The sequence below is a fragment of the Camelina sativa genome, chromosome 4 (assembly GCF_000633955.1).
Source record: "Camelina sativa cultivar DH55 chromosome 4, Cs, whole genome shotgun sequence".
NCBI classification, from domain to species: Eukaryota; Viridiplantae; Streptophyta; class Magnoliopsida; order Brassicales; family Brassicaceae; genus Camelina; species Camelina sativa.
Window position 1 is genome coordinate 24,674,778 of NC_025688.1, and position 13,901 is coordinate 24,688,678.

General features: G+C 35.2%; 1 protein-coding gene across 1 annotated transcript; it reads left to right on the forward strand.

Annotated features, from left to right (window-relative positions):
- LOC109132546 lies at positions 5,176 to 8,343 on the forward strand. Its single transcript, XM_019244220.1, has 2 exons — positions 5,176 to 6,619; positions 6,917 to 8,343. Exons 1-2 carry the CDS (start codon positions 5,176 to 5,178, stop codon positions 8,341 to 8,343), a joined length of 2,871 nt encoding a protein of 956 aa, XP_019099765.1.

Here is a 13,901-nt window from a genome sequence, read left to right on the forward strand (position 1 = left end):
CCCCACGGTGAAATAATAAGACGAATGAATCCCCTACTCAATAAATCCTCTGGTTACTTCCTCAGCTCTACTAGACTAATAATCAAGTATGCCGACATCGACTCACCACCACCCGAATATCAACATTTCTTGTCCATACAAGAACCTCTAGTAACTTGTCTCTTAGGGAAAACTTTCACAAGGTAACTTAATCCAAAATTAGCTTTCCGCTTAGCAATTCTCCACAGCAAATCATCAATACGAGCGTAATAAAACAAATAAGTACCATACGTTCGCATATTCCGATTCGCCGTATCAAATGCTTTACAGGCCGCTAACTCAACCCACTTGACTTATTTTCACCAGCAAGCTTACCGAAACCTTGAATCTAGCAACCCTGTCCATCTCCAAAGAACTTTATTCGGCATCGTCGCAACGATTAGTTTATCCTGCCATGAAGGCTTCTCGTGAACTTATGTATCTGGCAAACATGCCTTTCCCGGTTCAAACCTGCTGCAACTCCCCTTCCCGGGACTCCAGCACCACCGGCCTCACAATCCTGGCGCAATAGCTAAACATTCATAGCTGCTCTGGTCATAAAACCCTGACCCATTGGTCACACATCCAAGCCCTGAGATTAAACCACCGTCAATCTCTCGAGGTCTACATTCAGTCGTTATGTTTATACTCACGTCCTAGGCATTGCTTGCTCCCAACTTCCCACTCTTAGGTTGCAACCTTCGAGCCATACCGATCTCACTCTCAAACCACTGTCTTCGAGTTATACCGTCTCACTCTTGGACCACAATCCTCAAGATCTCGGTATCAGGGGAACTACTCATCCCCTCAGAAGAACATCATCCCCTCTGCCACTCTCGGAGCCCACAGCCCCTCAAGCTATCGGTATTCTGGGAAAAACACCGTCCCCTCAGGAGTACAATCCTTAAAGACTATAAACATCTTTCGACCAAAGGTAACATTACAATGTTACACCTACCCACTCAACTTCTAATATCCAACTGGATTACCCACCAAACAGAGAAATATCTGCTCCAACTACATATGTCCATCTATCCGCCTCGCTGGCCTCAGGACCCGCCCGAACACGACCACGACAACGCCCATGTCCAGGACCAACAACTCAAAACACCTTTAACCACTGCACTTTCAAGAACAGAGGCTAACAAGCAATCTTAACACAAAAACATATACTTACCGTGGAATCACACTGTAGGCTCGAAGAGGATGTTCTAGGACTCCATGCCACACACAATTGACTAACCCACATAATCAATCAAGACATGCAATCCCAAACATCACAACAGAAACCTAGTGAACCCAAACCTAGAACCATAAGGGCTTTGATACCAAGCACAACCAACATCGGAAATAACAGATACCAATATCCAAACAATAATCCAATAACTAATAACCAATAATCAAATCTAACAATACTCCAATATCAAACAATAGGAAACAAGGAACCATCAACCTAGCAAGTTCTAAAGACCCAACTCTAGCAACCTAGCAATGCCAGACAACATCCAATCGAGTCCCTAGAACATCCTCCTCTTCATTGCCTTGATTCCACGATCACACTTTGCCTTTACCTTTGCCAAGAAGTTTCTGAACCTTAAACAATCAAGAACACGCTCCTAGGAAGCTCCTACAACGATCCCAGCTACAGATCTCTACAGGAAACGCCTCCAAACACCAGAAATCACCAAGAACGCTCAAGAACACTCATGAACACTTTTTCTCCCTTCTTTTCTCTCAAAAACGGCTGAACTCGTCGAATGAGACAAAAACACGACTTAAGGGTTTTCCCTAACCCAAAACGCAACGTTTAACTTAAACTCGTCCGCAGAAAACACCTTGCATCGACCGATGCATATAGTGCATTGACCGATGCATCCCTAGACCGGGATTTTGGTTCGCGGATGTTACATTTATAAATATTGAATCACCACAAATCAGTTATATCTTGTATTATTGGTAATTATACTATAGTTTTAAAGAATTATTTTAATTGATTATATGCTTTTTTTTCCTTCTATAATTCTTGGAAAACAACAAGAATTTAGGTTACAAGAATTGGTAAAGAAGAGATCAATCAAACAAAACCTAAATTAACAACAACAAAAAGGAAACAATAGAAAAAAAAAACCCTATCATCTCCTATATTTCATCATCTTTGGAACTAAATATAATTAAATATGTTTATCTATTTTCATTATATATATTGTAAGTTTTAGTTCCTTATGTAATATTGCATGAATTTTTTTTTTGATAACTGTTAATTATATTACCAAAATGGAACTTGAGGTTTACAAGAGTTTATATCAGAAGNAACAATAATCCAATAACTAATAACCAATAATCAAATCTAACAATACTCCAATATCAAACAATAGGAAACAAGGAACCATCAACCTAGCAAGTTCTAAAGACCCAACTCTAGCAACCTAGCAATGCCAGACAACATCCAATCGAGTCCCTAGAACATCCTCCTCTTCATTGCCTTGATTCCACGATCACACTTTGCCTTTACCTTTGCCAAGAAGTTTCTGAACCTTAAACAATCAAGAACACGCTCCTAGGAAGCTCCTACAACGATCCCAGCTACAGATCTCTACAGGAAACGCCTCCAAACACCAGAAATCACCAAGAACGCTCAAGAACACTCATGAACACTTTTTCTCCCTTCTTTTCTCTCAAAAACGGCTGAACTCGTCGAATGAGACAAAAACACGACTTAAGGGTTTTCCCTAACCCAAAACGCAACGTTTAACTTAAACTCGTCCGCAGAAAACACCTTGCATCGACCGATGCATATAGTGCATTGACCGATGCATCCCTAGACCGGGATTTTGGTTCGCGGATGTTACATTTATAAATATTGAATCACCACAAATCAGTTATATCTTGTATTATTGGTAATTATACTATAGTTTTAAAGAATTATTTTAATTGATTATATGCTTTTTTTTCCTTCTATAATTCTTGGAAAACAACAAGAATTTAGGTTACAAGAATTGGTAAAGAAGAGATCAATCAAACAAAACCTAAATTAACAACAACAAAAAGGAAACAATAGAAAAAAAAAACCCTATCATCTCCTATATTTCATCATCTTTGGAACTAAATATAATTAAATATGTTTATCTATTTTCATTATATATATTGTAAGTTTTAGTTCCTTATGTAATATTGCATGAATTTTTTTTTTGATAACTGTTAATTATATTACCAAAATGGAACTTGAGGTTTACAAGAGTTTATATCAGAAGCTACAACCCAAAAAAAAAAAGCCATAGCGGACATTAGTACAAATTCGAGAGAGAAAGGAGCTAAAAGCAGAGTGGCAGAGCTAAATATTCTGGGATTTCAGCCATTAATATGGGTAAGCCAATTAGCCAAGAGACCTCTTCCTTGTTTACTGTATTGGTGAGCAAGGAGAATGTCTCTGATGGATCTGTCCAACGCACGGAAGATAGTGTCAGGGGAGGATAAAGGTCCTTCATAAAGTCGAGAATTCCGTTCTTGCTAAATTGAATAGATGGTAGCCTGAGTAACAATCTTCTTCAGCGTTGAGCGGAGGTCTTTTGTGATATCTAGGAGCCAATATACCAGAGTCTGCCAAGAGGAGAAAATGAGAGAGGGAAGGCCCAATCGAGAAAGAACCTGACTCCAAAGTTGTACTGCAAAATTGCAGTGAAGGACTAGATGATCTCTTTTCTCTTCACCATCTGAACAGAGGACGCAAGCAGTGTCTGCAGTCACTCCCCAGGCGTGAAGCCTAGATTTCACAGGCAACCGATTAAGATTCGCAACCCAAAAAGTAAAAGAGTGTTTAGGGATACCACGCTGGAACCAGATAGCACTATGCCAACGTTTGGTTGTAGATGAGTTTAGTACTGAAGAAAATTTTCCTTGCAGCATCTTGACCCCAAGAAAAAACATCTGGTCCTTTAAATTTGGTAGGTGGGTCCAGCAAACTGAGAGTGTTTCGGACTGTGAGCAGTAGAGGGTTACGGGACCTGCATGAAGGAAGTCTCCAACCATGCGGTCCAGCTCCCTGCGCCACCTTAGCATCCCGAGGAATGCCCATTAACCGTGGACCATCAGGACCAAGGAAGCCAATTAATGGACCCAAGACGCACCAATTATCATACCAAAAATTCGCAGTTTGGCCGTCTCCTATGGAATTCGCCAAGAGAGATTTCACCAACGGTATCAGAGCATGAAGGTAACGCCACATCCAGGAGGAGCCTTGATTTGTCTAAAGTAAACATTAAGTTTTATATATATGATAATAACTTACCGCCGAGCCAGAGAAACCATAATAGAAGAAAATTTTTGTGTTGTGAATAAGATAAAATGCCATATGAGATGATATAGATATTTCAATAAAACCATAATAATAGAAGAAAATTTACATGTTGGCCGGGGTATTCGAGCGTGTTGAGGTGAATGCTATCCGTTCCATTTATTTGCCTTAAAATTGGTACTGTTCCTTTTGGACAACTTTGATCATTTATTTTATTCTTTTGAGTTTCATTTGAGATGAAATGTTCCTAGTACAAAACACCAGAATATCAACATTAAGTTGAAAAAAAAAAGAATCACAACATTAAATTATTCTTTATCACATTAAAACCACCATACCGAAATTTTGTCTGGTGATACGAAATAACCAGTAACATGGAGAAGATTGGGGGACCTGCAAGAGAAGATTGGACCTTCCGGAGATTTAATCACATGTTTTCAGTTTGTGACTTAACTGATCTAAAACACAAAGGAGATAGGTTTTCTTGGGTGGGTGAGAGACATCAATATACAGTCAAATGCTGTCTAGATAGAGTCATGGTGAATTCCGAATGGACTTCGTTATACCCCAATGCAGAGGGTAAGTTCCTAGAATTTAATGGCTCAGACCATAAACCAATTCTCACAACAATAAAACCACTTCATCAAATGCCAACAAAACCTTTCCGCTTTGATAAACGGCTCACAGAGCTTAAGAATTTTGCTGAAATAGTTGAAAGAGGTTGGAACTCATGTAAAACAAACAATCATTACACCATCTGGGATCAAATATCTATCTGTCGACGCTCAATGTCAAAAGGCAAACATAGAGCTAACATAAACTCAGCAAAACGTATAGAATCTCTGCAAAAAGAATTGAATTTGGCCATGGAGAGCACAAATAGAGGCCACCGACGTCACATACCAAGATTACAGGATGCTTTAACTAAAGCTTACCAAGATGAAGAATGCTACTGGCACACGAAAAGCAGAAACAGATGGTTAAACTGCGGAGATCGTAATACAAACTTTTTTCATGCCAGCACAAAAACTAGGTACGCCAAGAACTACATATCCCCTCTACATGATTTACAAAACAATGTTTATGAAGGAGATAAAGACATTGGAGAACATGCGCAAAAATACTTTTCTGAGGTCTACACCACTAGTCGAATCCCGGTTTCACCCATTGATTTTGGCGATTTTCCCTCAACTGTCACACAAGAGACCAATGATGATCTCACACGGGAGTTTACTAATGAAGAAATATATGATGCTCTATCAGACATTGGTGATGACCGAGCTCCTCGACCAGATGGATTGACTGCCAGATTTTATAAACATTACTGGAATATCATTGGAGATGATATAATTGCAGAGGTTAAAGATTTCTTTGAGACATCTTACATGAAAACAGGAATTAACCATACCAATATATGTTTAATTCCTAAGATCACCGAACCCACATCTCTCACAGAGTACATACCTATTGCTCTGTGCAATGTCTTATACAAAATTATTTCCAAATGTTTAGTAAACAGGCTCAAAAAACATTTAAACAACATTGTCTCTGATACACAAGCAGCCTTCATACCGGTGAGATTAGTCACTGATAATATAATGATTGCACATGAGGTCATGCTTTCCTTAAAATCTAGAAAGCGGGTATCCCAAAATTACATGGCTATTAAAACCGATGTCACTAAAGCTTATGACAGGGTTGAGTGGAATTTTTTAGAGGTCACAATGCACTTATTTGGTTCCTCAACAAAATGGATAGAGTGGATCATGGCGTCAGTACGTTCTGTAAGCTACTCAGTTCTCATAAATGGAACCCCCTATGGCACGATTGTTCCAGAGAGAGGTATACGACAAGGTGATCCCCTATCACCATATTTATTTATTCTCTGTGCTGATATTGTGAGCCATCTAATCAAAACAAGGGTGGCTGATGGAGATATCAGAGGTGCACATACCGGGAATGGAGTACCACCAATTACACACTTACAATTTGCGGATGACTCTCTATATTTTTGTCAAGCAAATACACGGAATTGCAGAGCAATCAAGGAAGCTTTTGAGGTTTATGAATACTACTCCGGTCAAAAAATAAATACCAGCAAATCTTTAATCACATTCGGGTCTCGAGTACCAGGACAACTTCAGAATAGGTTGAAATCCATTCTCGAAATACCAAACCGTGGTGGTGGAGGCAAGTACCTGGAATTACCAGAACAGTTCGACAAAAGAAAGACTGAGATGTTTCAATATATTAATGCCAAAGTCCGGGAAAGAACAGCCTCTTGGCGTGGTCGATATCTTTCACAGGCTGGTAAAGAGATTTTAATTAAATCTGTAGCTTTAGCTTTACCAGTTTTTTCAATGTCTTGTTTCAAGCTACCAATGGGAATTCTATCTGAAATCGAGTCAATATTACAAAATTTTTGGTGGGAGAAAGGAAATCAGGACAGAGGTATATCATAGATAGCATGGAAACGTTTGCAACACTCTAAAAAAGAAGGAGGTTTAGGATTTAAAGACTTGGCAAAATTCAATGATGCTTTACTTGCAAAACAAGCATGGCGCCTAATTCAACATCCAAATTCCCTATTTGCTCGTATTTTCAAAGCAAGATATTACAAAGATGACTGTATCCTTGATGCAAAACAGAGAGCTAACCAATCTTACAGCTGGGCTTCAATCCTAGAGGGACTTAAACTAATAAAACTTGGCTACAGATATCAGATTGGGGATGGTGATTCTGCCCGTGTTAACCTTGACAATGTCACTATCATGAACCCACCAAAGCCAGTTTACAGTACATTTATCGATAATAATGCTTGCCTAGATGAACTTATCGCTTCATGTGGACCATACCGCTACTGGGACACGAATAAAATAAGTGAACACTTCTCCGCGGAAGATCAAGTACACATCAATCAGATTTACCTACCCCGTAATGATCCTCCGGATAAAATTATATGGCATTACACAACCACATGTGATTATACTGTGAGATCAGGTTACTGGCAAGGGATGCACAACCCCACTGAACCAAACATTCTACCTCCAAGGCCTCATGGATCAATGACCTTAAAACAAAAGATTTGGCGCCTCAATATTATGCCTAAGCTGAAACATTTTATGTGGGGAGCCATTTCGAAAGCCCTACCATCTTTGACAAGGCTAACATCCAGAGCAATGAATCTAGATCCAATATGCCCCAGGTGTTTTCAAAGTGATGAAACCATAGAACAGATTCTATTTATGTGCCCCTATGCTGCTTCCATCTGGCAACTAACCAACATTCAGACTGGTTTCCTATACTATTCTACTATAGACATGGAAACTCTCTTGGAATCTATCTTTGATTTTTATAGCGATAGTTACACGCTATCTAACATAAAATTTCTTCCTTTTTGGATACTATGGCATCTTTGGAAAACAAGAAACAAATTCATCTTTGAAGGTTCACAGGAAAATCCAAATATGATTGTAATACGAGCCCGATCAGATATGCGAGAATGGTGTCATTTGCTTAGGAAAACATCTGAAACGAAAAACCAAGATGGAATCCAGACAAGGGGGAAATCATGGGAACGACCACCAAGTAGTTTCATCAAATGTAATTATGATGCAGCGTTTGATCCTATAACACATCAAACAAAATGTGGATGGATCCTCCGAGATCATTATGGAGTCGCTCAAGGATGGGGATCTACCATTATCGGCTACACATCATCTTCTCTACAGGCAGAAGCAAAAGCTCTTCTAGTAGCACTCCAACAAACATGGATCAGAGGTTTCCAATCGGTTATCTTTGAAGGAGACAATGATACGGTCACCAAAATGATGAACAATAAACTATTTGATCAAACAATTGAAAGCATCATTTTGAACATCAAGTACTGGGCCTCACAGATACAGACTTGTCAATTTGCTTACTCATCTAGAGAGTGTAATACAGTTGCTCGTACGATTAATAGTTTTTATTCCGAGCTACACCACCAACTTGGCTTTCAAGTTATTTGTATAAGGATTTTCAATGTTCATTAATATAATTCATTTTTGCTGAAAAAAACAAAAAAAACTGTCCAATACAAATACTTAATTATAAAAAATATATATATATATATATATATATATTAAAATCTATACCATTTTGAGTCAACGACTAATAAATTTATGGGATTATTTTCTAAAAGTCTACTGTTCTTAAATTAGCATAGGAAATTTCCACAGCCCAACTGGTTTAGTTTCAGATTAAATTCGCAAGGAGTGGATTGGGTTCAGTTGACAAAAAAAAAAGGAGTGGATTGGGTTCGATTCTAATCTTCAAGTATTTTGTACATTTTTCTTAAATTTTAAAATAGCTAAAACTTATCAATGAAAGGGAATGTCTCGTACTCATCTATACTATTAAAGTAAAGGTATTTCTTTAGACTCAAATTGGATCGTAACTTTTATTTGATACGTTTTTCATTAAAAATGATTAGAGAATCGCTTAATTAAATAAAATTATCTTATAGTTTCCATTTCTCTAAATGACAATTATACTCTTTGAGCGACAACATATTTACAACCGGGTTGACACGCGGATCTTGTATGACCCGACAATAGTAGATTTCAAAACACGCGGATCCGTTAGTAACCCGGATTTACACTATTCGGATTGTGTATTTGGTTTGATTCAAGAATAATTATTCTCGTCGCCAAACAGAGGTATAATTCCTGTAAATAAGGAAACTGGTATCCGAGTATTTAATGGCTTCAGTAATATCAAATATTAACTACTACCATACTTATTCCTATAATTATTACGAATATTAATAATAATGAGAAATATTTAATACTTAACGATTGTGACTTTGTTGCTTCCAAAATAATCAATAGATTAAATACGAAATTATATATATATATATATATATATAAACTTATTTGATTTGCTCTTATATTGTGAGATATTTACGGAAACAACAACTCAACTTAATACAATTAAATAAAAACAAATCATCATTTAGTTTAAATTTTTCAATATTTCCTTAACAAAATTATAGTAATAAATTATGAGTAGTATAGATGGAAAGAATAAAAAACTCAGAAATTATATATATGTAAAGTTGTAAACTAATTTACAGAAAAGATGTATTGTATATCCCACATCGACCAAATATTTTGGAATATGGTTCATAATCACTATAAATATATGACTAATATGTTTTGAGTACAAATGAACATGAAGCTTGATTTATCAGGTATCCAAATTTAACAGTTTAATTTGGTTACATATTTAAGCATATTTAATAGAAAGTAAACATATTATAATATATTTACGTTTTTAATAAAGTTTAAGATATTATATGATATATCATAATTTTTAGGTGTTTTTAGCCATGATATAAGTCTTATTTATAGAGTCTTTTTGGTATTTTTAGACTCTTTTGAGTCTTTATAGGATATAGCATGGATGAGAGGTTAATGAAGCTAAATAGGAAGATTTGGAGCTTAATCAAGCATTGAGGCTGAGCTACGAAGTTGGAAGACAAGTTCAGACATAAGCATCGGTCGATGCAAGTGATGGTCTCGATCGATGCATCATCCAACAGAAGAATCAGAAGTTTTCTCACAAGTTTTGAAGATTTACAGAAACGCTCCAAAGTTTTCCATATTTGCATCATTAGTCCTTGAACGTGTTTTAGGAATATAAATAGAATTTTTATGGTCATTGTTTAGACCTGAGTTTTATTTTCTGCCACCTTTTGAGAGAGAGACCTTGAGAGCTTTTTGGGAAAGACAAGAACTCAGCCCTGTTGAGAGAAGTTTTCCTAAACTCTTTTGTTCTTCTCTTTTGAATTTAATGATATCTATTTTATCCATGGTTTTTGTTTCATTAATCATGTCTGAGTAGATTTCTTGTTAGGTTCAGGGTTTTTCATAGGGTTTTTATGATTTATTAGATCTGTTATTTCTAGGATTCTTTATCTTTCTAGATCTTCATCTTAGGTTGTTCTTCATATTAATTCTTGATTGATCACCTAAAATTAATACCTTAGGAAAATAAATTGATATGAGAGTATAATTGATTTTCCTGATAAAACCTTTTGATGAGCAAAATTATTTCCTGCAAAGAAATTTGATTTAATAATTTTGTGAACAATCTAAACCTGTTTTCAAAGCTGATTTTTAACCTTAAATTTTACAAAGAGATTTGGATTTTCTGGTTTTAAATTTAGATAATATTTGCACTGAGAACTGCTTTATTTGACAAAAGTGTTTAGAGTTCTAGATCTGATCTTAATTGCTTGAATCCTAATTTATTGATTGATTTAATATTTCATAAATTCCTGAGAATTTCCCTAGGCCTAGCGTTTTTAATTCCTGAATTTACAACACTTTTTAATTCTGTTTCTGCATTGTTTTTAAATTAATATTTTGATTTAGCATAATTAAAAGATTAATAAGTCTATTGTGTGATCTAGAGTCTCTGTGGATTCGACCCCTAGAGTATTACAACTGCAAGGTTGTTAGTACCATTAGGGTATTACAATTTGAGCATATCATTATAAATATTTATTTTTTTTATAGAATGCTTAAATTATTATAAATATTTGAACTCCGTCAAAATTTTAAAATATTATAATATATTTAAAGTATATAAAATATTTAAGTAATATTAATATTTTTACTCTTAAAATTTTAAAATATAAAAAAATATTGAGTTAAACCCGTTAAAACATGTATTTTTATCATACTATAAATTAAATTGGTTTTTACAACTTTTTTTTCACTTAGTAATCATCCCAACACGCAAACATGTGTAATTGTGAGATATTTTTGTAAGTTGTTTAAAGTTGATTCCTTAATAATCATTTTGAAAAATTAAAATTATCTTATATTAAAGCAGAAGTAATCATGGACCATGACTTTGTTTTGGTAGTTTTAAAATAAAATAGTTAATAATCAATAATTATTAAGACATTAGTATATTTATTGTATTATAGCATTAAAATTCTCTAACCATTCAAATTAAGTCGGATCTCGCGCAGGTCATTTAGTACCCGATTATTTGATCTGATTTTCTCATCAAACATTATCCGTTGATTCTCAAAATAAAATTATATCTTGGCCACATATTTTTTCAATGGTTTTAACTAAAACTATATATTTTGATTTCCAAATCTTACATAATTGTTTAATTGTCGAGATTTTTTTTAACTGCATGATATATTTTGCCAAGATTTGATATATCAAATATTAACTTCTAATTGATAACCTAAATATATCTAATCTCACTATAAATACAATGGTTTTCTAACCATTGAAATATCTCACACTAAAATTTAACAAGCAACTTATCCTCTTTTGACGGACTAAAACAGACTATTCAATATTGCAGTGTGTCTATCCTCTTACAAAACTACTATCCGATATTGCAGAGTATCTATCTTTTTACAAAACTATTATCCAATATTGCGGTGTGTCTGTTTCCGTGAAAAGATACATTCTACAAACTTCTTACTCTATTAGGATTTCCAATTTACCGTATAACCCCAAATATACAAATAAACACCGTAAACAAAGAAAATAAGTCAAAATAAAAAACTACATTACAAAAATACAAATTACAAAAAAATAACTAACAAAATATATAATCTTGTGCTGTAGCACGGGCCTCCCCTAGTTAGTCATTATATTAAAAGTTTAAAAAATGGTTTTTAACTTGTCTCTTTGTATGAGTAAAGGGGTATATATTTGTAGAAGCTTTTATAAAACAATAGGATTTGACAAAGCTTTTATAAAACAATAGGAAACTCAATCCCGGTGATCCTAACCTTTGGCGATCCATACATCGAAAACCTGTGAATAAGAGTTGGCCATTGGAAACCATAGAGGATATCAAAATCAATAACATGAACCCGCTGAGAATATCAATATCATGGTAAGTGTTCTATTTAAGCAGGCGTTGCAACTTGAGGAGGCAAATTTAAAGCACTTGACCTGGCCTCCAAGCCCGAGGGAACAGGCATCCCAACAAAGGATTTCAAGGCCCTTTTTGCTCAAGTAACCACTAAGTTCTGATCTCATGATTAATTATTTTTTGTTGACTTTGTCTTCGTAGCAGAGTCTTAGGATTGACACTGAGAGGAATCAGTTCTGTATGTGTGTGAACCGGCTCTTTCAATTTCTCATGAGGTCATGCTTGCCCTAGATTCTAAGTAACAACAAAAGCTTTTGAATATATTTAGAGATCATCAAAACTCACTAATAGCATTTATATATATAAATTGATAATTTGAATATTTGATTCCCATTTATCTTAAGTTTCTTCTTTATTACATAGTGTAAATGAACGGTTCATTACATTTTTTTTTTTTTGAACAACATGTACGGTTCATTACATAACATATAGTAACGGATGTATCAAGTACATAGGACTGACTATAACAGATTATACTTGGGGTGTATAGTTATCAGTAATCATTTACTTGATAATAGTGAATCGACTTGGTTCTTTCCAGAAGGACCCCTTTGCCTGATGAGAAGACAGTATTCGTCGAACCTGATTGGTTTATAAAGAGCGGGTCGGCTTTCGGTTAATAGTTCTTCAACTGGTCTAATCGGTTAAAATCTAGTTAAAATAAATAAATATTTTTTGGATTAATCTCGTTCTCCGTGTAGGATACCTCTTTTCTTTTTAGTCTCATCCGATAGATTAAATGAAGAAAATTGCTCTACTATTTAATCTAATGAGTTCAAATTTAAGTAAATTCAATTTTAATAAAGTAGAAAAGGGCATATTCTAGGTTTTAAGGTCAATTAAAAAAAAAGAATAAAACAACTTATTTTCAAATTTTTACATATTAATTCAAAAAAAGTTATATGTTTTTACTGACGTTAGATAATAGAGTTTTTTATTATTAATTTCTTAAAGAGTTTTTCAATTCAATTAATTAGTTACGTTAATTGTGACTCTTGACATAGTGCAGATGCCAAAGACCAGTTTCAGAGAACTATTGTTTCTTTTGGCATCTTCTTTTTTGTTTATGAGTTGCTTTGTTTTCAGACTTTTATGTCTTTAGAGTTCCTTTTGTTGTCACTTTTCAGACTTGTACGCCAGAAAAGAAAGATCCTATCAGATTATTATGTGCTCTGTTTTTCTTGCTCGAGTATTATCTAGGATACAAGCCTTGCGATTCTAATTTTGATTCTTGAAAATTACAAATATTGAGATTTTGTCTTCAATTTTTCTATTTTTGAGTAACTCACTCTTCAGTTTCTCTCTGTCATGTTCCCAAATAGAGGTTCTAATCGGTTATAATCACTTAAGCTCACAACCCCCAAAAAGTTCCACACTAAAAGCTTCGCTTCACCGTACCCATGAGCACCAACGATTGGTCAGCTCTCCAACCAGACATCTTGACCCTCTCATCTCTCGATGAACTCTTCTTGGCAGTTCATGATCACCGGTTGGATTGGAGGGTCCGTCGAACACATGGCCATGTTTCCCGTGGATACTCTCAAGACCTTGCTAAAAGTTAGTAGTGAGTGGTTAGTTTGGGAAGTGAAGTGCGTTTGCGGTTGCGAGAGATATGCTACGAGTTCGATTGGGAAAG

What these genes read in the sequence shown, in the direction of transcription:
- LOC109132546 (XM_019244220.1), top strand. Translation starts at nt 5,176, where the DNA reads ATGGAGAGCACAAATAGAGGCCACCGACGTCACATACCAAGATTACAG. An exon ending in TCGATATCTTTCACAGGCTG is followed by an intron (nt 6,620 to 6,916) that starts GTAAAGAGATTT and finishes GTATTTTCAAAG; the next exon opens with CAAGATATTACAAAGATGAC.